General features: G+C 42.7%; 3 protein-coding genes across 6 annotated transcripts; 1 reads left to right on the top strand and 2 right to left on the bottom strand.

The window, feature by feature from the left end:
- Positions 1–145: 145 nt before the first annotated feature.
- Positions 146–6,052, bottom strand: thg1l (tRNA-histidine guanylyltransferase 1-like). 4 transcript variants are annotated; one of them, XM_071517681.1, is made up of 7 exons: positions 6,012–6,052; positions 3,267–3,470; positions 2,955–3,131; positions 2,687–2,856; positions 2,479–2,567; positions 1,201–1,308; positions 146–574 (listed from the first exon to the last, which is right to left on the bottom strand). In XM_071517681.1, the coding sequence occupies exons 2-7, from the start codon at positions 3,458–3,460 to the stop codon at positions 410–412; spliced, it is 903 nt and encodes a 300-aa protein (XP_071373782.1). In that variant the 5' UTR covers positions 3,461–3,470; positions 6,012–6,052; the 3' UTR covers positions 146–409. The 4 variants fall into 4 exon arrangements, with proteins under 4 accessions (XP_071373782.1, XP_071373778.1, XP_071373780.1 ...); XM_071517677.1 differs by lacking the exon at positions 6,012–6,052 and adding an exon at positions 3,734–3,981; XM_071517679.1 differs by lacking the exon at positions 6,012–6,052 and adding an exon at positions 3,813–3,981.
- lsm11 (LSM11, U7 small nuclear RNA associated) lies at positions 4,688–6,899 on the top strand. Its single transcript, XM_071517682.1, has 4 exons — positions 4,688–5,144; positions 5,805–5,944; positions 6,069–6,152; positions 6,264–6,899. Exons 1-4 carry the CDS (start codon positions 4,700–4,702, stop codon positions 6,633–6,635), a joined length of 1,041 nt encoding a protein of 346 aa, XP_071373783.1. The 5' UTR covers positions 4,688–4,699; the 3' UTR covers positions 6,636–6,899.
- Positions 6,900–9,546: 2,647 nt separating this feature from the next.
- On the bottom strand, positions 9,547–20,176 carry clint1a (clathrin interactor 1a). The gene is made up of 12 exons (XM_071517696.1): positions 20,040–20,176; positions 15,998–16,102; positions 15,725–15,821; positions 15,500–15,608; positions 14,762–14,929; positions 14,403–14,586; positions 13,941–14,160; positions 13,759–13,846; positions 13,370–13,435; positions 12,458–12,747; positions 11,189–11,381; positions 9,547–11,052 (listed from the first exon to the last, which is right to left on the bottom strand). Exons 1-12 carry the CDS (start codon positions 20,078–20,080, stop codon positions 10,739–10,741), a joined length of 1,875 nt encoding a protein of 624 aa, XP_071373797.1. The 5' UTR covers positions 20,081–20,176; the 3' UTR covers positions 9,547–10,738.
- Between the last annotated feature and the right edge of the window lie 6,407 nt (positions 20,177–26,583).

Genomic DNA, 26,583 nt, shown 5'->3' with positions numbered 1-26,583 from the left:
CCAGCGCCAACTCAAACTGGTGTGCATGTCTTTGATACCCACTGCTACCACAGAAAGAGCACCAAAAACAGCCTGCTACCCTTTTAACAAGATTAACTGCATCATGCAATTTAAGTGATGTGAAAGAGAGCTATTTTAAGGGAATGTTACGACAAAACAGTTTAATAAATGAACAGATGAAAGTTCCAGCTGTGAGAAAGCTCTTGTAAAAAGTCAATCAGCAATATAATACAAGGCTTCAATCTTAGACAACGCTCTGATACAGTGGGAATCATGAGAGTAATGTTTCATGGGTAACATTTCACACAGTCATCTGTCTTTATCAAGCTTTTTCTGTCCAATTAGAGTCACTGCTTGCATGAATCCACTTGCTGATCTGGGCTGCTCTCCCACACCAGCAGAGCAGCGGTTAGCAGTCATCATCCTCTAGGACGTCTGGGTGTTCCTCCCAGAACTGGTCTCCTATAATGTCACAGTGATGGGCGTGCACCTTCCTCCTGCTGCGCGTCACATGCACCTCCTTCTCCTCTTCTTCCTTTGGAAGCTTCACACGTTTAGTCACAGTTTCATCTCGCTGGGAACAAGGAGAGTAAGATGAGTACAGCGATACATAACTTAAAGGAAGAATCCACCCTATAACACTTCAACACTGTTAAAAAAGCAGCTAAAGCGATGTAACTCGCATATATGGATCCATTCTGTTGTTTGGTGGTGTATTTTTTTCATCCTGTCAAAAACTAAGCAAACGTAGACAACATGATGTCACATAAAGATATTTTCAGTGCAGCTACAATCGAGTTTAATAGCAGAAAAAAAATTCAGCTATCTAAAACATCAACAGCAAATGTCAGGTTTTGGTGTCAGCCACAAGACATGAGTAACTCTCACTTTTTCTCTACAACTCTCACTCTCTTGCTGTGCTATTGCTATCACTATTGCTGTCTCCATTTGCACAAACTGGATACTGAAATTCAGGCATGTTCTCTGGGAGTTGTCAAAAGGCATTTTTGGAAATGTAGGAAATCACTAACTGAAGTAGCAGACAAGGCAGGTTGAGAGAAAGTGGGTACACCATAAAAGTAAATTACACTTAATCACAAAATAACTCCTGGAGTGCACTGAACATCACAGACTGATTATATCTAACGGTGTAAGAGTGTCAGAGGGTGGAATTTAACCAAACCACTTTGGAGAGCTCACCTTTTCCCAGATGAGAGTGGTGCCTTTCCTATGGACCAGAGGTTCATTGTTGTAGTTGATGTCGAACTCGGTGAACAAGATCTCATTTTTGTCTGCAGCTAATGTTCCCTGGAGGGATACATATCATAATCAGGCTTATGCATGGAAATAATCCACAATCAATTTATATGAGATGCCTCACTGGGCAAAAAACAGAGCACCAGTTGCTAAAAGTGACTTGGTGACCATCTCCAAGCCCTTGTGGGTGGTCTTTCCGATGATGACTTTGAAGTGGTTTCATGCAGTTATGAGTTAGCAACAAAATAAACATCTCCACTCCATCCATATGTTTCTATTGTTGATTTTGTATTAGATTAAGTATTTTGTTTGTTTCTGTAGACTTTCCCCAGTTTGAATTAGAATTATGAGGAAATCCATGGATGCCATAGAACTATAAGGAAGACATGAAAAGCCAAAATCAGCTTCTCTTCGTCCACTTTGGCCAGACAGTACATGGCGAGTATTTGTTTTTTCACTGAACTGTTTCAAAGTGGTCGGGAGACTAGGAAGCGTGGAGGTTCAATGGGCTGCCGATGACTCATGTTGCCCGAAAGTTCAGCCAGAGAGAACATTTCCACTGCGACAAACTTGTCAGCTGTCATCACATCCACCGACTTTCCCTTACAGCTCAGTAGAGAATGAGAGGGTTTCCAGAGACGACTTGCTTGAGTCACTGGCACAGTCTCTGCGTACGGTGATAGACCTGATGTTTTATAGGATGATGTCACTCAATGTGTATGATATATGACCTCTGTGCCCGTAACAGTTCAGTCTGTACTACATTTCATTTTGTCTCCCATACCTGGAAATGAGAAGAAACAACTTGTCCTGCAACCTTATCTGTGATAAGGAGATGTATCCATTTCCAATGAGAATAAAGTGAAATGATTAACTTGGTGAGTGTCAGAATACACACAAAGATTTCTATACATTTTGGTTTAGAATTGCTCATTTTGACAGGTGATGATTAAACTGGCCATAGCCATGGAAATTAAATAATTAAAAGAAATATTTATAATAATTTATAATATGAATACAATTCTTAAAAAATAATTTTAGTGGTATTCCCCTTTAACATGAATATAGTGTCTGTGTAAAGTACACATATGCATGTATGTAGAGTACATGTATGGGGCTGTAGTTATACATACACACATGCAAGCACATGCAGTTATACACTGACACACACACACACACACACACACACACACAGCAATTAGTTGTTAATTCAGCTCTCACCTTTAAGCGGTCTTCTGCCTGGACTGTGGTGAGTCCTCCCTTCTGTACTAACGTCCAGAACACTGTGTTGTACAAGTTATTTACATGACCTGAAGGAGACCAAAACATCAGTACAGTTTTATTTATTTTTTTCTAGTCAGCCTAATGAACAAAATCATCTAGGAGTTGATTGTGCAGTTTGTACAACAGACTAGCAGCGTGCGCTTACAATCCGCTTGCCTCCAGCTCAGGTAGTCTTTCAGGTTGCGGTTGCTAGGATACAGGACCACCCGTCCGTCAAAGCCTGGGGGGTACAGGAGGGGCTGCTCCCCAAAAAACTCCTTCCAGTAAAACACATACGAGGAGGAGAACTGGGAGGCCACATGGGTCATGAGCTTACTGAAACGGAGACAGTAAGGAGACAGAAGTCATAAAGCAGGGTGCAAAAACTATGTATGGAAAATGAATTTATTCTCAGTTTCACACATTCACAGTACCTGGCTCTCCTCTTGAACCAGTTGGAGGTCCTCTTGAAAACAAAACTGAACTCGTCACTTTGCCCATAAGCGATGACAATATCCTCCAGTTCCTCCATGACAGAACGAGCGCTCCGTGTCATCAGGCCCAAAGCCCTGTTGTCATTGGGCTTTGTGAATGTGTGCTGCTCTGCAAACCTGAAACAACAGTTCAGTTTTAATGACACATCAAGCTCCTTACTGATAACAGTGTCTCTCATCCAGAGGATTCAATCTGTTTGGCAGGGAATCTGTCATAGAGCTGACAGATATGAATATGAATATGAAACTCACTTGTGAAAGTTGCGCCCATCCAGTCGCACAACGATGTAGCAGTTTCGTAGACAGGTGTCGTCTGTTTCAAAGTTGCGGACATACTCAAACTTGCTCTTGGCCATACTCCTGGAGCTGGTAAATAGACGGACCAGGGGTGAGAGAAAACAGGACTTGATGCCTCCAAGGAATCTGCAGGTCTTCTGAATCAGCATGAGGGGGCTCCTGGGAAATGTAAACAAATACAGGATGGTTAACTGTTATCCCTTTGACACTTAACAATATTTATAGACTTTATCAGACTCATAGTGAACAATATTTATAGACTTTACCAAATTCCTAGTTGATTCACTGGCTACACATTTCGTAGTTAATTTTAAACATAATCGACAAGAAACGTAGGAATGGATGGAGTAAGAAGATTTCCAGCAAGAAATCATAGCCTTGTCAACTTGAAAACAGAGGCAACTGATTATGAATGGACTCACTCTGAATTCGCCAACATTAGATTTCCATCTCTACTAACGTCTACTCCGAACTAGCTAGCTAATCGCCGTTATTACTTACACTTGGTTGTAATGTTTCTCTTTGGTCTAGCAAATGAGTTTTGGCTGTTATCTCTTACTTCGTGCGGTTGTATTTCGTTAGTAGCACAAATGCCAATATTTTATGTTGTTTCAATTGTTATTTGCATGTATCCCATCCCATACATTGCGTGTCATTTTCACCTATGAGCTCACACACGTTGGTTTGTATACAGTCCACCAATGAATTCCGACGTAGTGGTACTGGAAACACCAAGAACAGAAGTTCCGGACACCGGAACACAAGTGTCAAAATATAAACAATTAAGTATAGCCTGGTGGCTAAAATGTTTTCAATTGCCTATTTTAATATACTGCCCGTTATACATCAATTTAGCCTTGTACTGCACGGGACAAATCTATCAGCGTAATCACAGATTCTTAAAAACAGTCCAAACATCAGCTCATTCAGTTGTGCTCTTGCGCCTCCCCGTGGTAAATTTGGAGACTGCAACCAAAGATCGTCTATTCGGAAATGACCAGAATGATTTCGAATACACCTGTCCCAGTTTGTCGGTCAGTAAATGGCATAAGCAGAGCAGAGCTAATATTATGCTAATCACAGCCCCGTTACTATAGTGCCTTAGACCAGAAAAGAACATTATAGCACTGGATGTTAACAGTACGTTAGGATATTGTGTAAGTGTACTCTAAATGGTTTACTGGGAGATGTGTGCAAAAAGGTCTACTACTACTTTTCCAATAACGCCAACGACTCGACGGCGATTCACGATGACGTTTGTGGTACTTGAAAATATATGCAGAGTGAGAGCTCTTTCTTTCTCAGCGGCAACCTGAACTGCAAACGACGTTAACTTTCCCAGGATCCATTGCTTCACACTGGGCTCTTCTGCTGCGGTTGTTTCAAACATGGAGGAGAGGGAAAGAAGAAGTGTTAAACCTAGTTGCGCTGGCTCTGAGAGCAAAGAGACAGTACCGGCAACAAGTTCAACTACCCCATCTGCACCGGAGCATGAAGACGACGCTGGTGATAAATTAGACGTCTGTTCTGACAGCTTCGACCCACTCGTGGCCTTGTACTCCCCGGCTGTGCCTCTCCCCTTTCCCAACATCAAGTGCTTCAACAACGTCGCAGAGTACGAGAGCTTTCAGAGGGGCGGCCGAGGCAGAGCCAAACCAGAGAATGTGGAGAAAAAGCAACGGAAAGCGATGAAAGGGGTGGCGGACCCGGAGCGCATCGAAAGGCTGAAGAAGCTCATGGTGCGCAACCCCGTACCAGAAGAGGGGGAGAGCAGCGGCACACAGCGGCGCAGGAGGCAGAGGGCCCCTAAAAATGTCCTGACAAGGATGTCCCGTATGTTTTAATAACCAGTATTGGGCTCACCACTCAAAAATAATAATAGTTTATCACGCGTTATTCATTTCAACAGTTATATCATTCCTTTAGTTATCACCCCACGTGAGCAGTAATTCGTTACTACTCCTATTACTATTCCGTTACATCCAAAATTGGCAGTTGGTCCTCCCTTGCCTTCAAAAATCAGGATTTAGGTTAATGACCAGGGTGACAAAATGGCGATAATGTCCAGTGTTCGTGACGTCTTTTAGCTTCAAACAATACCAGTATTTTCCCCAGAAAAAGTAAACTTTATGACCTTCCACATCAAAGATAGCTAGTTGAGAGGACGACGACTAACGTTAGTTTTGAGAAAAACAAATCGGTGGATAGTTGTGGGACGTTGTGTTTATCATCAATCTGAGATTTAAACTGGGTGATAACAAAAGTGAAAACGTATTTTTGGCTTTGTAACTGTGATAGTATTACTTAAGTTGAAATAGTGGTTCCAAAAGCAGCATATTATATTACTGTAACCCATTACTGAGTAACGCGTTACCACCCAATACTTCCTTGTACGCTTTGTCTTTGGCAAAACCCTTTGCTATGTTTCAGATATATAATGAATGCATGATCCAACATTTTACAGTTGTACCCTGTTTTGTCGTGTGTGTTCAGTATGCAAAGGAAGTCCCTTGGGTGAGCTGCACCGCTGTGTTGAGGAGAGGATAAGGGTCAAAGTTCACATCAGGACCTTCAAGGGACTAAGGGGAGTGTGCTCCGGCTTCGTTGTGGCCTTCGACAAGTTTTGGAACATGGTAAGCATGTATTCTCGACATGTGTTGACAATCTCCATATGCTGAGGCTGAAAGTAGCCAAACAAACCTTTTTTTCCACTGATTAGATCACTGTTTGTTGTTCCTTTTCATTTCTCCTCATCAGGCAATGGTGGATGTTGATGAGACGTACAGAGAGCCTCTCCTTGGTGAGGCTTTCTACCATGAGAAAGCCCTCACCATTTCACGGGTGGGTAACCCAGTATTAGTCTCGTCTCATACTCAGCTGGGATGAAATATCGTCTCACTCAGTTATCACTTTTAGCCACAAAATATTCACATACCTGAATTCGCCCCACAGCTCTTTGAGAAGCTGAAACTCCAGGAGAGCCCAGAAAGTGATGAGCAAGCAAAAAAGCACAAAGCCAAGGGAAAAACTAGCAGCCCTGATCCTGCGACCCCAAAACTGACTGAAAGAAGCCGGTCCCCTCACCCTGCCCAAGCCAGCAAGGATGGAGACGGCAGGAGAGGGGATAGCAGGACAGAGCACAGACTGTCAAGAGACACTGTCACAGTCAAACAGGATAAACATGAAATCCCACCGAAAGCCTCGGGGCCAGAGACCGGTCAGAAGAAAGGCTCCCAGGCGTACGGCAAGGTCCACACACGCCACATCAACCAGCTGTTCATACGGGGTGAGAATGTTATCCTGGTTAACCTGCAGCCACTATGAATTTTATTCCTTTTGATATTTACCCAGCATGCTCTCTGGAGATAAAAAGTCTCATTTTAAACGGAGACCTGCTGCAGACACAATCAGTTAATTGAACGGTATACTGAAGATCTGTAATAGCAGCAGTGCAAGGCTGTAGATTAACTGCCATAGAGATCACTAGAGTCTCAGTAGATTCAGAAGAATCAATGAATTAAGGACGACTGTTATATATCATATTGATATGGAGGCTTTTCTCTGCCGACCAGAGAAACTATGTTGAAATTGAGCAATAAAAGCTTCTCAGTACTATTGCAAGTCATTTCTTGTCGAGTTTTCTTCGTCTTTTGTCTGTCAACTCCTAATAAAGGAAATTAATTTCGATACTGTTTTATGCCATAATTTTAACCATCACTGTGATATGGTTATTTCCCAGCAGGTGGCAGTATAAACACATTAGATGCCATCTGTGAGGCCATTGTCATCTCAAAGAGCTTGTCCCTTTATGTTGCTTTTCCCGTTAGTTTGAACAGGAATGACAGCGCAGTCTCAGCGGACTTCATAAATGCATTATGAATAATTGAGTTTGTGAAGCTAGAGATTGCAGATGGCACTCAGAAGCTGTCATTTGTCTTGACGTCTCAGATTGCCTTTACTCTTTAATGGGAACATTACCCATAAAAGCACAATTTACTGCATCTCATGGAAGTTGTAAAGATGCTGCTTTTTTTCTGTTTAAATGGCAGAGGTTACTTTTGGATGATGAGTGGTGCAGAATGATTGCATATTTCTATAATGTTTCTGGGGCTACACCACAGAGTTTGTTTTTTTTGTTGTTTGTATTTTTTCTTAAATTCATCAGTAGACCCTAGGGTCCAACAAGCAAAACTTCATAGTCTAACTGACCTTCCTTTTCATCTAATTCGATGCCATAAATAGGACAAAATCTATCAGTAGCATTCAACATTCCTGTCCCAACATACTGTTCATATATAATGTCAGAGCATATCACTCTAACCCATTTCTCCAGTTAACAAGTCTTCCTCTCCAGAGAGTGAAAATGGGGTCAAGTGTTCAACACTGGCTGTGTTTTTTGTCTCGTGTTTGTCACACCAGTTTGTTCTGACAAACCTTGGTAGAATATGAGAAGGGCGGTACACCGGTGATCAGAGATAAAGGCTACATTTTGACAGTGGTCCTTCTCGTGTAAGCAATAGAGTAGTTGAGTGTATACATGGGTATTCAGTCTACAAGCAAAACAGTAAATTTACTCATCGGCTGAATTAACATTGAGACATGGATGGCATGTTCACAGCATACACGCCCGCTGAAATACCACAACACCACTGTTTGCTTTTCATCATTCATGGAATAATAATGTCAAGGAAAAGCTGAAAATTAAGGGAAAGGAGTTCAACCACTACAGCTGTTAAAATAGGACTCAGCCGTTGCCTCTCTCTTGCGGTCCTGATGCTGCACACAGCATGCCAGCCATCTCATCAGGTAACTCTTTGCTATTACAATCTCTGCACCATTCCCATAATGTCTCCATCATAATCTCATCCACAGCCCCTTGTCTTACACTGTGTACACTGTGATGCACTTGGCAGATGGCAGGCCATGGATTTGGTGCCGAGAAGCATCCTCATGTCAGCTAATTTGCATGTACTATGAGAAGTTATGCTGTCTACTTTTGTCCTGTTATCTCTCTCCCTTATGAACATAGATAAACTGCAGACATGCATGTTTACAGAAGGCCTCTTTCTCTCTTGCGCCAAAAAAAACCCAAAGTTAACAACCCCACTCCAACTAAATGTAATTTCCAAGTCAAGTGAAATGACTTCACATTTGCTGCTTGAAGCTCTTTCGAGGGAGGCTAATGACACAGCGCACCAAATAACACACACCATTAACAAATTTCAATCAACTGTTTAATGTTGTAGATAAAGGATCTTGATGTGTAAATCAAATAAAAATGGGATAAATGCAAAATTTTATTTTCTCAAAGGATTTTCCATGATTCTTTTTACATTTGCATAAACTAGTGTTTTCAGTAACGATCCCATCTCAGAGAAGATCTCAAAAACAATTTGAAGTAGAAAAAAAAATGCATAAAACAACTTCTAATGATATATTTTAGAAAAACAGAGTAAATAGATTTTGGTCATTTTTTTAAACAGGTAATGCCTCGGACTCCAAGACAAGGCTACTATGTGTTGGTGTGCTCAGCCTCATGAGCCCTTGGGAGAGTAGGAGAGCACAACTTCAATCCTCTTGGGGCTGCAGAATCCACTGCCTTTTCCTCTGGTCGGTGAATTATTTATCTCATCGTTGACATACCAGAAATATCACTCAGTTCAGATTCACTTATTATCAATCACTCATCAGAAGGGAAGGAAGGGTCAGAAGGCAAACACCGGCAGGCACTTGGACCCTTGAAGAGTGCTGTTTTGTCTCCGTGCATCTCAGAGATTGATTAGGAAAACACTCAGACGAACTAGTCGGTGCGGAGCTGGGTGGGATTGTTCAGTATGTGCGAGCCCGTGCCCTCCTCACAACACGTCCTCATCTGAGTACCACAACAGCATATCGTGTGTACACAAACTGCATCTCAATTGTCAGAAGTGCTCCCTCTCACATAATCTTCTGTAACTGAGTTGTAAAAAGTAGAAGACTTGGAATGACGAATGCCGAGTCAAGGTAGCAACAGTGTTTGCAAGACTGCTTCGTTTTTTAATATTTAACATTAGTGAAGATGGAAGGTGAGAAGGCAGCATTTACTGAGATGCACCAGTGAACATTTCTTTTAACAGACAACAGATAGATGCGTGATGCACAATCTCCACACAGTCTGCATCAACACTTCAGGTGCTGAATTAAATTGAGATCAATATGGGATCATTATAGGTGTTTTTGTAGTATTGAAGATATCACTGGCCTGAATAGGATGGTGACAATCAAAATGTGCATGGGGGAAACAAAACAAAAAATGAATAAAATAATGAGCTACAATCGTATCCAATATCTGGACTTAGAAGCTACACCTGGCTTGAGGCATAAGTATGAACACAGAAGTTCATACACAGTACGGTAGCTGTCCTCAACACTGCACAGTCATATTGTCTCCTTTAAAGAGGTTAATTGAAGAGAAAAGGCAAAGAACTTCCAGGCACTCTGTGCTGTAATAAAGAACCCACAACCCCTTGTATGAGGCTTTTTCTACCTACTGATTATCTCATTTGGATGCAAACTGATTATACTTATCTTCATCTTTTAAAAAATATATATATACCCATAAGAAAGGCCACAAAGGATGGTCTGCTGATGGAGCAACTCCTCAAATCAACAGCTTTCAATTCAAACACTCATTCATTACTTTAACTGTAGTACTGACAGGCCACATTTGGAGTATGTCAACACTTATGTACATAGAGAAGGTATCAAAGACACTGGCAATGTACCTTGTAAAAGGTCTTAATTCACATCAGATTTAGTCCGTATGAAACAATTCTTCACGTCATCATTGCCTCTCATCCAAGTACTTCATAACTTATTGTATGGGCTCCAGAATTCTATTTACAGGTCAAGGGAAGAGCAAGGACAAATAAGAGGTAACTTGACATTCTTAAAGATACATTAGAAAGTTAAGATGGCTGATCAGGTTAACCAAACTCATATCCAGTAAAATTACTGAGAACATGTCTCAAAAGAATTACGTAGTTACAGATATTTTTTTTTGCTAATCTGGTGATTTCATTTGATTGAGGTTATAAAGCAAAATCCCCCTGACATTCTCATGGTGGCAGATGCCATCACACTTTCTTTTCTCTCACTGACCAAAAGCTAACCAACAAGGCACACGATGAACAGTGTGTCTGTCTGACCACCACCCCAGTCCAGACCGATCATTGGTTCCAACACAACACAAAACACACATTCATTTAGATCCATATCTCTGCACAGCATTACTTTTAAAAACAACAAGGAGATTGCAAGGTGTTGGTATTATGATATTTGACATTATTCAAGTACTCTTTGTTTGCAGCTCATAACAATCCTTCACCGACGGACGGAGAGAAAGAGAGAGACTGACACCCCTCTTCCAGAAATCCTAGCTCTCCCAATCACTTCCCAAAGTTGCCGAAGTCAGCAAAGGCATCCTGTTTGGGCTGTTGGACCATGGCAGGGCTCATCCCCATTCCCATCCCCATAGCACTAGGCATCCCCATGGTCATACCTGCCTGTGGCATCCCCATGTTCATGCCCATCCCCATCATGCCCTGGCTGGGGGCCATGCCCATCCCCATCCCCATGCCCAAGCCCATACCCATGCCAGCACCAGGGTGCATCATAGGATTTACAGGCGGTCTGGCTGGTGTGGGTCCGAGGTTCATACTGGCAAATCCCTGGGAGAGCATGTTGGCAGGTGCCTGGTTTCCTGGAAATAACAGAACAAACAGTGAATAAAAGGTCCAGATTTTATATAACACATTTGAGTGACACAGTGCTTTGAAGGCCAGGGCAAACCTGGCTACAGTTTCAGCCACTTATCCCAAACCTGTTATTCCTCTCACCTTGCTGGAGTGTGTTGAGGCTGGGCTGGCTGGGCTTCGGGGGCTGCATGCCTGGGCCCAGGAAGTCCAGGCTAATGTTGACTGAGGGGTCTGACCAGGTAGAAGGGAGGGCAGCTTTGGCTCCAGCACCCTGAGAAGCCACTCCCTGCTGCACAAGCTGAGGTTGTAGAGGACCCCCCATGCTCTGGATGGGCTGGCAAAGATAGAGAGACACACAAATACAGATACGATGTTAGGAAGAACACTAATCTGTGTCAAAAGCACAGAAATATACAGTGAAAAGGTACATAAAAGTTCCAGTGATAAGGCAGGGACCTAATCCTCTGATTTCCAGACAACACTGAAATATACAACGAATAGATACAAGTTCTTGTAATAATTCAAGGCCCTAACCCTTTATCCTGACCCACTTAACACTGAGACTGTTAGTAGACTGTGCTACTGTCTCTTTCTGAACTCATTAAAACACGCCATCTAAAGTAACTAGAATCAAAGAGGGAGTGGTGGGTGTCGTCTCCTCAGTGAAACAAAGAATGCATTTTTTTTTAAGTAGGTCAACAACCTTTTAACATAGAAATACTGTCTACATACCATGGCTTTTGTTGGGTTTTTAATGTTTTTCTAACTCAAACCTGATTCTTCTCATTCTGTATGCCAGTAACAGGAGGAGTGGGTGGTTAGTGGGTGGTCTCTGGGGGAGACGAGCATCTGGTGAGGCTGCATGTTAACCCTCTACCATGATTGTCCCCACGTCTCCCAATCACACTCGGTACGTCTCCATCGCACATGCATACTGGCTAATGTGGTCAACGAGCAGTATCAATGTTGAGTAAAGGAGAGTTTTTATGCTGGGAGCAGTATTTTTGTCATGAGCTTGGCATTTACTGCATTATGCATGAAGTGGGAAGTGTGCGTGGTGTGTGAGTGTTTACATGCCAGAATATCAGTGCTCATATTTGGTTACCAAGGCCAAGTCAACAGACGTGTGGTTAGAGGAATACAAATAACAGGAGGACTAAAAAAAAACAAAGAGCTCAACAGTTGGCAAGATTTTGTTCTCTTGCTATAGTTACAATATCTGAAGAAGGCGATACCATTTACATCCATGAACACTGCAATCACATTGGCGTAAAGCATATGTGATTTCCTGCAAATGTTCTGGTTGCATCTGTATCGTTTACTATATGTCCTCTTCATGATTCTTATAACGATGAGGATATGAATAAATTATTCAAAAGTGTGTGTGTGTGTGAGTGCAATCATGCATACCTGTGACCTGGACTGGGGAAGGACTGTGGTGCTCATGCTCTGTGTGCTGCTCATGCTAAAGTTGAGGCTCTGGGAGGTGGTGAGGGACTGAGTCGGCCCCATCAAGTCAAACAGGTCCGCTGAGGGAGGTCCAGCGACTGGAGCCGAGGCTGGGGCAGGGGCAGGACTGACTGTCATGGCTCCAAAAAGGTCAATTCCGGCAGTGTCACCAGACTGAGCAGATGCTGGCATCTGACCTCCAGGGAAGGCATTCCATTCTCCAAAGTCTCCATTGCCACTAGAGGCTGGAGCTGGCAACAAGAAAGAGAAAAAAAACTGATTCATTACATGGTTCATGTATTTGTCATCCATTCAGATGAGCAGTGAGGTTTGTACTATGATCTGTAAATAAATAAATGAACTGTGCAAATAATTGGAAGGTACTGACAAAGTCAAGATACCATTATTCAAGCTAGGGTGTATAGCAACCTGCCTGTCAAAATTCCCCAAAAAAGGTACACAATACAAAAATTCTATATAAATATGTAAAGACTTTTTTGATAGCAATTCTAAATGAATTTTCTACCCTTCATTGATGACCATAACCTAGCTTTATCCTGGGCATTTTCAGTGACCACCGGTGTAATGTTTTAAATTTTCATTGAATCTGCCCTTCTTGTTCTCTCTCTCTCTCCATCTCGGCTTCTTCCACCCCCACCAACTTCTTCCTCTGTCCCTGTCTCCTTGTCATCCATAACAGGAGTTGATGTGTGTCTGTTCTTGTTATGCAGAGCAGGTAGCAGGCTCCATATGGCCAGGGCTCCCTCCCAGCATCCCTCTGAATATTCTAGTATGGCTGCAACAGCATAGCACACACATGCACACACTAACAAATAAAACAAACAAACAAAAAAAAAAAGTATTGGAACCAACCAGGTCCTGCGGAGAGGCCAACAGAAGCAGCAGGCGAGGAGAAGTCAGCAAATCCACTGATCAGGTCTGCATTGAGAAAGAGACATCCAGGTGTCATTCTACCATAGTTAGCATTCCTTCAGTGTCAGGAGTGAAGGAGGGAGGGGAGGGGTGGTAGTGGATGGGTGGAGGAGACCAAACATCTGCTCAGTGCTCCCGCCCCCTCCATTCACCAGGGACTGCTCCAAAAACATCTGGTGCACTTAGCTCCTATATATCAACTCCCTCCCCCTTGCTGTCCCCAAAACCTGAAGCTAGAATCAGCCCAATGTTGACTGTGTGGCATCTTCAAAACATGCTATAGGGGTAAACAGGCAGCAATGAGCTATATGAAGTTGGCTGCCTTGTACCTGTTTTAGCAGGCTGGCTGGGTCCTGTGTCCACCATCAGTAGGTTAGCCAGGCCGCTACTGGAGGCCTGAGGGGCTGCTGACTGGGGCTGAAACAGAGAACAGAGAGAAAGATCAGGAGACAATGCATATACATACCTACACTCATACGCATGCATGTACACAGAGAAACACACACACTACCTGTTTGGGGGTGGTGTCTGGACTGTTGTCTCCTGTGTAGTGGGCTGCGGCCCCCAAGTCTACTTTTTTGGACGGCACCCCGCCTCTCTTCCGTGTTGCTGTCGTCTCTGTCGCCTGGACTATTTGAACGCTCTTAGTGGTGACGGTCTCCTCTTCATCTTTGAACTCTCTCCCTGGCTGGCCATTGCGAGACGGCCGACCCCGTTCCTCCTCATTGTCACTGTGGAGACAATAACGGGTCAGGTACCAGGCTGGTCGGGTGAGAGAATATAGGAAAGATTTTCCCCAACATATCTTTCAAGGAACACAAAAGCAGCGGGATCCAAACTTCCCTTGGGAGAAGCCCCGGTTTTATCTAAGCACCCGAGACTGTCTCTGTTCTTTTTCTCTCTCTTTCTGACTGTTAAGTCTGAAATATGTCACCACCTTCAACTTGAACAAGATTACTCCTCCTCCTTCTACCTGAATCGGTCTGGTGAGTCGTCTCTGTCCTTCTTCCTGAACTTGTTGATGGTGTCGTCGATGGTACTGCCGATCTTGTCGCTGATCTCGCCCAGCTTCTCGCTGAAGGGGAACGGCCCTTTGCTTCTGTCCCAGTCGTCGTCCCACTTCCCCCGGCTTTCGCTGGAGTCATACCTGTCCCCCGCTGGAGGGAGGGAGCAAAGGAGGAGAGAGAGAGAAGGAGCAGAAAAGGAGGGGATGGATTGAAAGCGAAAAAAATGGCGAGGGAAAGAAACATGTTTTTGCACAATTAAATGTTAATCTTATTAATTGCTCAAACTGAAACAGCAAGGGGAAAATGGGATGCAGTGAGGACTTACAGTAACGTCTGTATCCTCCCATACTGTCAGAGGAGACGCCAATATATTTGTCTTTGTTCTTCTTTGCCTTCTTCCTCTCCTCCCTCAACCTGTCATCATCCTGGACAAACTCCACCATCTCCTTCACCTTCTGACGCACATTCACTCCTTGGTCCTTCCCATTCTCATCTAGGGACAGAAATGGAGAGAAAGAGAGAGAAACGAAGAGAGTGAGATAATCAATGAGTCAGCAATATTTAGTGAGTTTCAAAGAAGAGACCTATCTGAAACTGACCAAGGGATAGCAACTTTTGAGTGTATTCAAATCACACACATAGACAGTAAATATAATTCTAAAACATCTGCCTACAGGAAAGTTAGGCCTACATGTCCGTGTTTATAAACACACCTTGAATACACATGTGGTTGAGAGGAGTGAAAGCAGTTTTGGGGCAGAGCGAGTGGTTTAAGGGTTTGTGGTCTAAGCAGTGCTTAGGGCCTGCATCCATTCATTATAGCTCACGCCGAAGCTTTTGTTTTAATTAAAGTGTGTCATTGAAAACACACCACAACGCTGAGGTGTAAAGGGAGCCCCATCTAATTAAAGCCAAAATTGAACAAGCAAACTAATAAAATGATGAGTGATGATGAGTGGTGTGTGTGTTTGCCTAGTATGTACTATTCCTCCAAGAACACATCAGGAAAGATGGTACGGAAGAGAAAAAGGCACATAGAAGAAAGACCAGAATGAGAACTTACCTACAAAGTGGTAGCTCTCTAAGGATCTCAGGTCATAGAGATGCTCTCTGGCACTGGTGACGACCCTCTCTGATCCGTTCCTGATCAGGTGGGCCAGCAGCAGCAGGGACTGAGAGTAGAAAAGACACAACAGCAGTTACAGCAAACAGCGCTGAGGCCTACAAACCTTGTACAATGCCTAAGTGTGTTGTGCTTATGGGATGCACTAATGGTGCTGCAGCAGACCTTGTAGACTCTCCTCCAGTTCTTCTTGTTGTCCCTCAGCATACGGGCCCACAGCATGTTCATCACCTCTGGGAACTGCTCATACATGAAAGTGGCTCTGGAAAAAAGAGAGACAGACACAGAGAAGGCACAAAAAAGTGAAGTCCTTTGTCAAAATTGACATAACCTTTCTACTGTTCAATTCCATTTACAAATAGCCTTGGCACTTTTCAGCAGGACATGCTATACAACATTGTGTATAAGTCAGGAAGGAAGGGTGAGTGTTGTCCTTACCTAGAAATTTCAGCCATCAGCTGTCCCGAGGGTCCCCAGGAGTCGTCATTGGTGGCCTCCCTCACTTTAGACTCCACCTCAGAGTAGTTCATCACCACATTGGTTCTATATGGGAGGATAAAAAAAAACCAACAGGTCACAAATCATGCCTACATGAAATCATGCCAACATTAAGTATCCTACATGAAATTTGGCATTTCAGTTCAAAATATGTGGCGTCCATTGAGAGTAGCAACATGGAGGCTCATGGATCAAAGGCACTCTCATTACAGCCACGCCCAGCTATACACCTGCACCGAGTGGCTAAAGGACAATGGGACTCAGTGTGTGTGGCTGCGCATGTAACCCTACAGTAAAAAAAAAACAAACAAACAAAAAAACCCAGAAAAAAGGGACAAAACAAACAAATGCAAATCTGTGTGTGCATCCCAGAGACACACAAATAGTTATGGCCTAAAATTGCACTGATGAATGTGGGTGGAGTAGGGACGTGTGGCCTGTGGGCAAACTAAACTAAAAGCAAGGCCACTGAGTAGCCACATATAGGCCCACACAGACTCACCCTAGACCAGTAGGCAATACAAACTACTACCACTGTCGACTATTTCAACAAACTGTTGAACTAGAAAAGAACAAAGTGGAAGGAATCGGCTCGTCTATTCCATTTATTGTATAGATAGAAATAAACCACAAGCTTTGTTTCATTTTCTAAACAGTTGGGCTTCTCTATCCCATTAGGCTCTGTGGGAAAAACAACCAGAATAACAGCTACAAATATGCAACGCACTCAACAAGGCTGGCAAGTTTTGTCGCCTGTGAAAATACTCAGAATCATGATGATTACACAACAAACCAAAGCAAACCCGGCATTAGCCGATATTTGTCCAGATTAGAATACAAAAACATGTAGTAGGTTCAGTTAGTAGGCCTATGTCCTGACACACACTAGTGTCACCATCAAGCCAACCAGCATTCAGCGAAGGAGAGAAAACTTGTGTCCAGTCTACAGAGGTAGCTACACCGTGAAGGGTGTTGAGAAGAGCAAAGCATTCCCAAGGAGGCAAAATACTAGAAAAAAAAAAGAGAAATCATTTCTGATGCAAAAAGAATACAATTTATTCAGGCAAATTGTAGGCCAATCGGGGAAAAAAAAGGTACATAGGCCATCGACAGGAAAATATGGCTATACATACACACTTAATGCTTGTGAGTGTTTACTCTTCCTCAGGCAGTGATTCAGCTGATTCATCCATTCATTGCTGCCTGAGGAACAGTCAGTGTAACCACTCAAAATGCATTGCCTTGAGTGTATATGTAGCGTATAGCCATATTTGTTTCATGGCCTATGTATGTATACCTGTGTATCAATTTTTGCGACTATTAGCTTGAATAAAAAGTGTTCTTATAGGACTATAGACGTATCATCTATTGGCAAACAGGTCTAATATTTCAGTATATTAACTGAAACCTGATCAGAGCTTCAGCCAAAACATGGGGAGGCAAAGGTTTGGACCCGGCACCCCCTCATTCCCTCCTCACTACTGCCACATCAGCAGCAGCACAGGGCCTCAAAGAGCAGCATTGATGGGCAGCTAAACGGAGACACACCCTCTCTGTGGTTCTCAAGACGGGCTATATTACTATTGCAGGCAGTAGGGTATGGCTCCCACACTGACAACATATTATATTTTGTAGCATTTAGCCAAGGTCTATAAAATGGTTTGAAAGCTACCATTAGCCAATTGCTACTGCACTGTTTCTTAAAACGAGGTTCAGAGCTGGACCATGGGTAACTTTAAAATATTTTAGTCTAAGTTTCATATAGGCCAGGCTTTGAGCAGCCTCTTTATATATGTGTTTCTAACTAGATGTGACTGCTCTGAGTCTAGCCTACATTTTGTGTATACCTCTCTGTGCATGTCTAGGGACACTGTACAATGTTTGCATGAATGATAGCACAACGCAAGAGGATACGGTGATGTGACGCAACTACCTATTCATGTTATCTCCTCACAGTAGTGGCCCTGTCCTAGATATCAGCCAGATAAAACGGAAGCTGTGATACTCTCTCACAGTGACTGTGTTGTGACACATTATCATATAGGTTTCCGTTCGACTGCTGTAGTGCTCTATCTGTAACTCATTTCCTTCACCGACTGTCTTCTAAATATCCGTAATTTAACGTAAACATCACTTTCATTCAAATCCATACCAATGCAGTATAAAATTTTTGCTACCCTGTCTTGCCTTTGCAATTGCAATTGTTTAGTTCAATCATACAAGAGGAAATGATCGATTACAGCAGCTGAATGATTCATAGGTCGGTGTCACTTCCAAAATTATTTTGGAAGTTTCATTTGTGTCAATACAAAAAGTGATCATTTATCTTTCTCTCAAGACACAGCTTCTTTCATGAGTCCACAGAGTTCAAAGAACCTGGAGGAAAATGAACATGGAAACTCCCTTCATAGCCTTAACTTCTTCCCCATTTCTCTCCTTTGGTCTGTCCCTCTCCCCCTCTACAGTAACCCATGTTCAGAGAGGTCAGACTCCAGGGGAGACAAGTGCATTTAGGAGGAATGCATTCTTGGAGAGACTTGAGAACCTGCTGTTGCCTGAGCCTGCCAAATCAGCCGTTAAACTTTTGAAGTGAGGAGTTATTGTGCAATAGCATTACCACAGCCCTGCAACACTGTACACCTCATGTCTACTCAGCAGTGACAAATAAACTGGAGCCCACAACACGACAAAAGACACACAATCCACAAGGTGTGGCATTAGAGCTGGGTTATAATTTTAGCCAATGAACTGCTGCTGTTGACCAGGCAGGCTTTGACTGACATTGCTTGCCATTACACTATGCAAATGAAAGCAGCTGTACACACTGCACATTCAATACCTGTTTGTTTGTCAATTCCTTTACATTTAGCCTGACCATTGCCTGGTTGTCACTCTACTTCAGTTCAATCAATACCTGGTTAAAAAGTGAACAGTAACTGATGTGTCTCAATGAACTTAAATCATTCCTTGCACTTAGCAGGTCGACATCCATCAACAAGTTACACATGACATTACAGGATCATTGGCCATTGCGGTTAATATGTGCTCTGTTGTGGCTTTATGCATTGCCTCTTTATGCCTTGCTCTTATCCATCACAATGAACTGACAGTCAACCTTAACTTCTGGTAGTGATATAACAGCAATGTCTTATTTCATTATCATATGGTGTAGCCTGACTTAACACGTTTATTGACGCTCCAGCACTCCCGTATAGTAAATAGTAAATGGATAGAAAAATAGGCCTAGCTTTGTATGTTAATTGTATTGTAACAAGTATTGACATATTAACACATTTGGACACTATAAGATTTAGCCTGTGTTGGCTGACTACAGTTGACTATGGAGGAAGAAATGCATCATAAAAATTTGCTAGTGAGAGCAGCAGACCATAATCCAGCCTACTGTTGTAAAGTTAAACCACCATGGACATGTTAACTGTAGCTACAAGTGTCATAACAATCGTACTAACTAGAGGGTGTCTCTATAAGTATTTACGCTGTCTCTAAATATTTCAAGACAGATTGTAGTAGCCACGTATCGTTTAGCTTTGAGCGTTGAGTGCCTGAAAGTGTAAGACATTCACATGCTGATTATTCTGACCCGGAGCTGTCAAACTAGCTTAGCTGGCTAGTTTAGTCAGCTAGGTACTTAGCCAGCAAGCTAGCTAATTAGCTTGTTAGCTAAGTGAGCTAACAGTCGGAGAAAACAAATGAACAAAACGCTTAATGATCTCATGACACTGTCACAGCTATCCCACATAAATAGACCTAACTGGCGAAATAATATTCACAAAGAAGAAACAATCATAGCCAGAGCAAATAGTATTTTTCGAAGTCAGCTAACTAGCTAGTAGCAAACAGGCTAGCTAAGTTGGTAGTGTGACGTGACGTCAAAGTTTTGGGTACGTGTCTCTTTCAAACAGGTAAACTCCAGACCCAAACAACACGAAATCGACGTAATATATAGTTTGAAGATACTCACGCTTTATCAACCAATTCCCTGACCTTCCACATATTCAGCATCTTGGCTCTGTGAAGAGGGGCTTTCAGCCTCGACAAACCCTTAGTCCAGACAAACACCGAAACCAAACCTTGAACTCTGGAAAGTAAACTCCTCACCTCTCTTTCAAGACAGGAGGCGCAAACGCACCACCAGGCAGGAAAGGTTACTAAGGGAAACGTCCTTGAAACGTCATCGATAAATGCGTAAAGCAGCATTGGAGTTGTAGTTTTCTAATTAGCGCTCAGGCACTGTCTTTGATATTAATTAAGACCAGATATTGCTGTCAGATATGACTTCGTACAGAATTATAACTAGGTGGGGAGAGCTAGTGTAGAGAAAGAAACCTATAATGAAAACAGTCATCCTTTTACATGATCTCATTATGCTAACATCTAATAAGTGAAATAATAATGAGATTAAACTATTCCTCATTTTGCTGAGCCCCCCCTGGAACCTCTTCAAGGACCCCCTGGGGGTCGATGGACCCCAGCATGGGAACTGCTTGATTAGACAAATCCAAATTATAATGATTTGGAAAAACAAGAGAATTATCCTGAGAGCCTGGGAGGGAAAATCAAAAACCAATATCATAGGCCTTGGTAGGGGGGAAATAATTCCAACAGCATTCATATCTGTCTTTGGGTCAAGATAGTCATAGCCCAGCAAGGATAATCTGCTTTTATATGGCATCTGGATCATTTTAGGCCTTGATTTTAGCTATAATTGCATTCCTTTTTCATTCCCTATTAATTTACTTATTACTTATCTGTTTTCTTTCTTGTGTTTTAAGTTTTGTTTTAATTATTTGTAATCTTAGCACCATTGAAAAAGAGGGCTCCAACCCTCAATGTGCTCTCTGAGAACTAAATAAAGGTTGAATGAATGAATGCATTTGGTTTAGGCGTATAGGTTCCGTTGATGCAAGTAATTACAATTTATAAAATTTGATACATTTTTACAGCAGGTATTTTGTATATTATTTGATTTGGTTTCAAAACTGCTTGGTTTTCACTATCCCCAAACTTGTGAGCTCTCTAATTCTTTCCAAATGGGTTCCAACCTCCCCAAAATCGTAGCCTACACACCGTAGTCAGCAGGTCGCCGCCCCCTGTGCTCTCAGTCCCTCCTCATTTGGCATTCAGGCATGCTACAATGACCCAGTGATGTTGTGTGACAGGCCAGGCAGGGCACTGGCTGTTTGTGTCAATCCAGATCAATCACTCCCTCTTCTGGACGGACAACGTCATCAACACACAGAAAGGTCACAGGGTGTACTCAAGCCAGTGGTGATGTGATGAGTAGGGTGAGATCAGGGAGGTCAGTGTTGCAAACGAACACCCTTGACTGACTAAACACCATGTTAAATCTAGACACAGTGGGCTTAATATGAGCAAGCCTGCAAAGATATGAAAGCCCTATTGGCATTCCATCATTCATTTTTGTAGATGAGACAAAAAAACAGACCATCAAAAGAATTAGAAGACTGGCACTTGTCGTTCCATCCACCTTGAAATACTTTTGTGATTCTCATGTGTCCAAGAGTACACAAACAGTATTAAGACTCTTTGTCATGTTGATTGATATTGCAATAGGCAAGATAAGCCCTCAGATGCTCTACATCTGACAGGGTCTCTATTCTCTAATGATACGTGTAAATATGGCCCACGGCTTGGACTTCTATAAGAGAGCAGGAAGAAACAACACAATAGCCAAAATACAACCCATTTGAGAAAAAACAACAAGAAACAGCACTTAACGGCCCAGAATGCACTGCACCCGAGGGAGCAACCTCAATTACTGTTACACGTCCGAAGAGGAGAACTCTGGGAGAAGTGATTGCTGAGATGGAAATGGCTGTGTGTGTGTTTGTGCATGTGTGTATGAGTGTGTATGTGTGTGTGGGCTGGAGCAGGATGGATAGAAAGGCACTCAGTAAAAAGATCTTTCAGAAACACTTTGCCTCGGTGACGTTGACGCGAGCTGTTGATTGACATGCACTTCTCGACAGAAACCAGAGCTATCAACCTATCTGCCACGCATTAAGAATGGCACAGTCCTCAGGGAGGGGCCTAAGTGGGAAATGATGTTGCTCAAGACACTCTCTGTCAACAATGTGTGTGTATTTGTGAGTGTGTGAGTGCTGAGGATAGCAGAGTATTCAATCAAATCTTTGATTGAAACCCATGTGTCCTTAAAGCTCAGAATTCTGCACACTGATGTATAGAATGCATGTGTGTGTGCGTGCGTGTGTACGTGCGTTCTGTGTGTGTGTGAGAGAGAGAGAGTGTGTGTGAAATATACAGGTATGTACGTACAGTGTAACCATATGATTTGATATTTAGAATGTGGTCTAAATAGAAGATCCAAAAAGAAATTCTAAATAGAATTTCAAATTTCTGGCCGAAGGCTTGGTTGTTGAAGTCGGATAAATGCCCACACAATATCTATGCAATTAAATTTGGTTGTCAGAGAACTCTTTGAATTTTCAGAGGAAAAAAGTATTCTCTATAAGAAAAATCTTATAGACCCAAATGTTCTCTTTGGACATGCGGCATGTTGTCAGCCTTTCCTTGATATTTCATATTTTATAACAGCATTGCATTCATCATCATCATCTCCTGTTGATCTTCTTCTGTTGATTAAGTCTGCTGAGACCAAATTGTCACTAACAACTTCTGAGTTGGAGGAGATGAAAAAGTAAGAGAGCTAGAGCTAAGCAGGATCAAATTGTAACACAATTGGCACTAGGGGGCACTCTGACTTCTCTGGTGGTAATTGCGGGAGACTGCTGAGTATTGCAAAGGGATGAGTGTTTGTGCATACTGTATGTGCACGTGTGAGTGAGTGTGTGTATGTGTGTGTGTGTGTCAGTCACTGTGACCACTGGGGGTCGAGGCTGTGTGTTTACACGGCTGAAGTTCCCATGACAAATGTGGTCGGAACATCATCTTCAACTTTGGAATGTCTCCAGGAGAACAAAAAAGACTCCACTTCTACAACTCTGCTATTATTCTTCCTCGACAAACATGTGCTTCCAATCTCTTGAAACACTCCATGTTTTTTTTTTTTTTCCTCCAAGTTTTACAATGTCATTAGAAAACAATGTTCTTTGTTTTGCACATTAGCTATGAATTAAAGGACCCGCCCATCTTCGTGCCCACAGAAGAGGTTCTGATCTGTGGAGTCACTCATTGGGGCCCAGCTCTCCTCTTGTCAGTGCGAGCGTTCTTTCACTGCTGTTATATTTCAGGCTGTTATTGTTGGCCCTCTTGCAGCCCCGGTAAGATCTTTAGTCCTTTTCCCAAGCGATATAACCCCCACACACATCACACAGTATCTGACCCCTGTCTGCGTGACACATGACAGGTCCACTGTGAGCGTGTGTGTGTGTGTGTGTGTGTGTGTACGTGGGCATGTGTGTGCATGTTTGGGTAAGCACTGATGTGTGTGTATGCCCTTGTTCAAATGTGTGGGTGTATGAGTGTGTGCACACTGCACAGCCATGTGTGCATGTGTAGAGAGTATATCTGGCATAGCATGTAGGTATTGAATATGTTAAAACAATGAGGCCACTTGTCACATGTTCAAAGTCGCGCAGGCAACCCGCTGTGATCTCCAACCACACACACAGATGTTCCTAATGGGACTAAAGTAGCATTCACATTCCTGTGGATAACCAGTCTGTTTATTTTTCTCTCTAAGCTGGACTGGATTGCCACTTTCCCTGGTGAGAAAAGGGATGGAGCATGATAAAAAAAAAAAGGAGAGGGGGGATGAGAGAGGCTCCCACCACAGTTTGGCGCTCCAAAGCCAACTGTCAGTACCGCTAAACCAGCAAACCTCAGCTGCAGTGATTTAAGGGTGACAGTTATTCAATGTATAATGGAAGGTGATGTCAATGTGCAATACCATGCAAGTAAAAACTGCTGTTGCCTTATCCCACTACATGAGGAAATGAGTTTGGTTTAATTGTGAAGGCTTATGTTTATGACTCAAGGTGTTACAGTAAATCCTGTTGCTTTGAGCACGAGGGAGAAAACACATACATACACACATAGACACACACAAGCACACACAGGTACGCTCAAGTCCTGAGAGCATCTGCTCCTTTACAACCAGATTGAATTAGCAATTACAGAGAGTAAAAAACCAGAACAAAACATCTGGAGCTGTAAGCAGCAGAGGTTATAAATCTGAGAGGGGGGAAATATGAAAATGAGCCAAAGTGAGATTCTCAAGGACAGTGTCTCTGATTGGCCCATTAACATGCCAGAGGTGTCAAAAAGGACCCGAGGCAATGGGAGAAATGGGACAGAGTGGAGGGCTTTAGAGGGCATATGGAACACCAGTGAATGGAGTGGTAGAGAGTGTAAGGGATAGGACAGGAGAGGGGCAGTGAGATACTGTTGGGGAGTAGGATGCAGTATTACTAAAGATAATATGGTTGACGAGATACACGGATATTGTTTGTGTCTTTGACCCTCCTCACAGGAAATCACCCAGATAACCAGAGAGAGAGCTGTGGAAAAACTGAGGGGAAGTTGTGAAAAAAGACCCAGAGGTTTTGGAAAAGACCTGGAGCTGTGTGGGTGCAAAAATTAGGGTTCGCTGACGAAGGCTGAAGCACACCACCGTGCCAAACCATAATTATCCATGTTTGGACACAGAAAAGGTTTCAAGTAAACATTGGCTACGTGAGGTTGGGTATGCATAAATGTATTTTAACGATTATATCCAGTTTGGTTTCAATCCATACGTATAAATGTGAGGTTGGAAAGCCGCAGTACCATTACCACATCTGCTTTTGCTATTATTGGCACAATAAATTAGGCAGGCAATTTGTTTGCGCTGTTGTTAGAGTAATAGAATCAAATTATCCCATGTTAGGGAAATGATTATGTACGAAGCGGAACCCATCAGGGATTCACAAGGCAATCAGTGAAGTAAGACAGAGCTGAAATGTTGGCTCTCTGCAAATCAAGTGTTCCAGGTCCACTACCTCATCCGAAAGAACCCCTCAACCTCGGGTCTGAGAAAATTGTACCTGGTTCGCTCAGAAGTGTGCTGTTTCACCATCCACCAGTCTGGCAAAGCTAAGAGTGCTAAGTCAGTGCAGAGCCACGGTGCCGGCTGCAGCAGAGCTCAAGTGCAGCAGCAAATTCGACGGTGCTGAGAGACTTGCTGTGCATAAAAGCGTGAAGTGAGATAGGAGGACCATCATAATTGAAAGAGCCTGACACGAGAGAAACGAGGAGTGTTTGGAATGAAGGACAATATCAAATGAGTCTTATCAATTAAAAGCCAGGGAACAGTGTTTACATTTCCACTCCAAGGCCAGACACTGGGTGGATGTTTCAAATAGGTCAAGGTTGAAGCGAAAACAAAAGTTAGTCGATTAGCAGTCGAGGTGCAACATTCCTAATTTGTATGCTAATCTGGCGGATCATCATCGTGTAGGCACTGCCTGCGATTCTACATCTGCACGCACTCATTTAATTATCCAAACACAATTCACAAAAGTCACTGGAAACAAACCAAACCAAAATAAAATAATTTGCATATATTTAAAAGAGCAGATAAAGTCCCTCGGGGTTGGTTAATATTTCAGAGGCATAATAATAATATGCTAAATCATTCACATTTTATCCAGCACCAAAACAAAGTGGCTTTGTCGATGTAATTAGGGTGTTTTAGAGTTGAATCACCCTGGCAAATGACCATGTTTTTCTCTCTGGGAGACCGGTGTGTGAATGCATCTGAGCCTCTCTCTCTCTCTCTCTCTCTCTCTCTGTATGTGTGTGTGTATGTGTTAGCATTGTATTGTCACCACTCCTCCATGTGCGTGCAGTCTTAGAAAAGGATTGATTAAAGAGAGAGTGTCTGTCTCAGAGCAGTTAATGAGGTTTAGTCCCATGAGCTGTGAGGTTTGTGTGTGTGTGTGTGAGTGCATGCACATGTGTGTTTGTGTGTGTGCATGTAGACCTAGCAGAAGACGTTGTTAATTGGCTAAGACTTACTTTCAGCACGGGGATAGTCAAGGGCACAGTGCCTCCACATTTCTGTACCTCAGAGTGCCATTTGTAGAACATGATGATAGGTTCGCTTTCTATCTTAAACATTATTTTGAGGGAATGATGAGTCAGTAGCAGACTGACAGAAAGAAATATGGTTGTAATTTAGCTTTTAGGATTGGCATTATTTTTGTGTTTTAGATAACACATCAAGATAACTGCCTTTTTGACTTTTTGATTAAAGATTAAGATTAAAAGTAACACCAATACACACTGAAAACTGAATGTAAAAAGGGACAGGCGTTTTACCTGAGTGAATCTGATGATGTGAATGAAACTCATCTGTTTTTTTCCCACTGGGGATGTAGAAGAAGGAGAAGAAGAAGCAGAAGAAGAAGAAGAAGAAGAAGAAGAAGAAGAAGAGGACGTCAGAGAGAGGGAAACAGAAAAGGAGAGAAAAGAGGGAGACAGCATGAGAGAGAGAGATAGAGATAGATAGACAGAGATAGAGA

The sequence above is a fragment of the Centroberyx affinis genome, unplaced genomic scaffold, assembly GCF_046629955.1.
Source record: "Centroberyx affinis isolate AG114_WGS23_722 - 3 ecotype Tasmania unplaced genomic scaffold, CSIRO-AGI_Caff_v1 ptg000514l_1, whole genome shotgun sequence".
Lineage (NCBI taxonomy): Eukaryota > Metazoa > Chordata > Actinopteri > Beryciformes > Berycidae > Centroberyx > Centroberyx affinis.
Note: the sequence above shows the minus strand (reverse complement) of the source record. Positions and strands in the feature narration are given on the sequence as shown.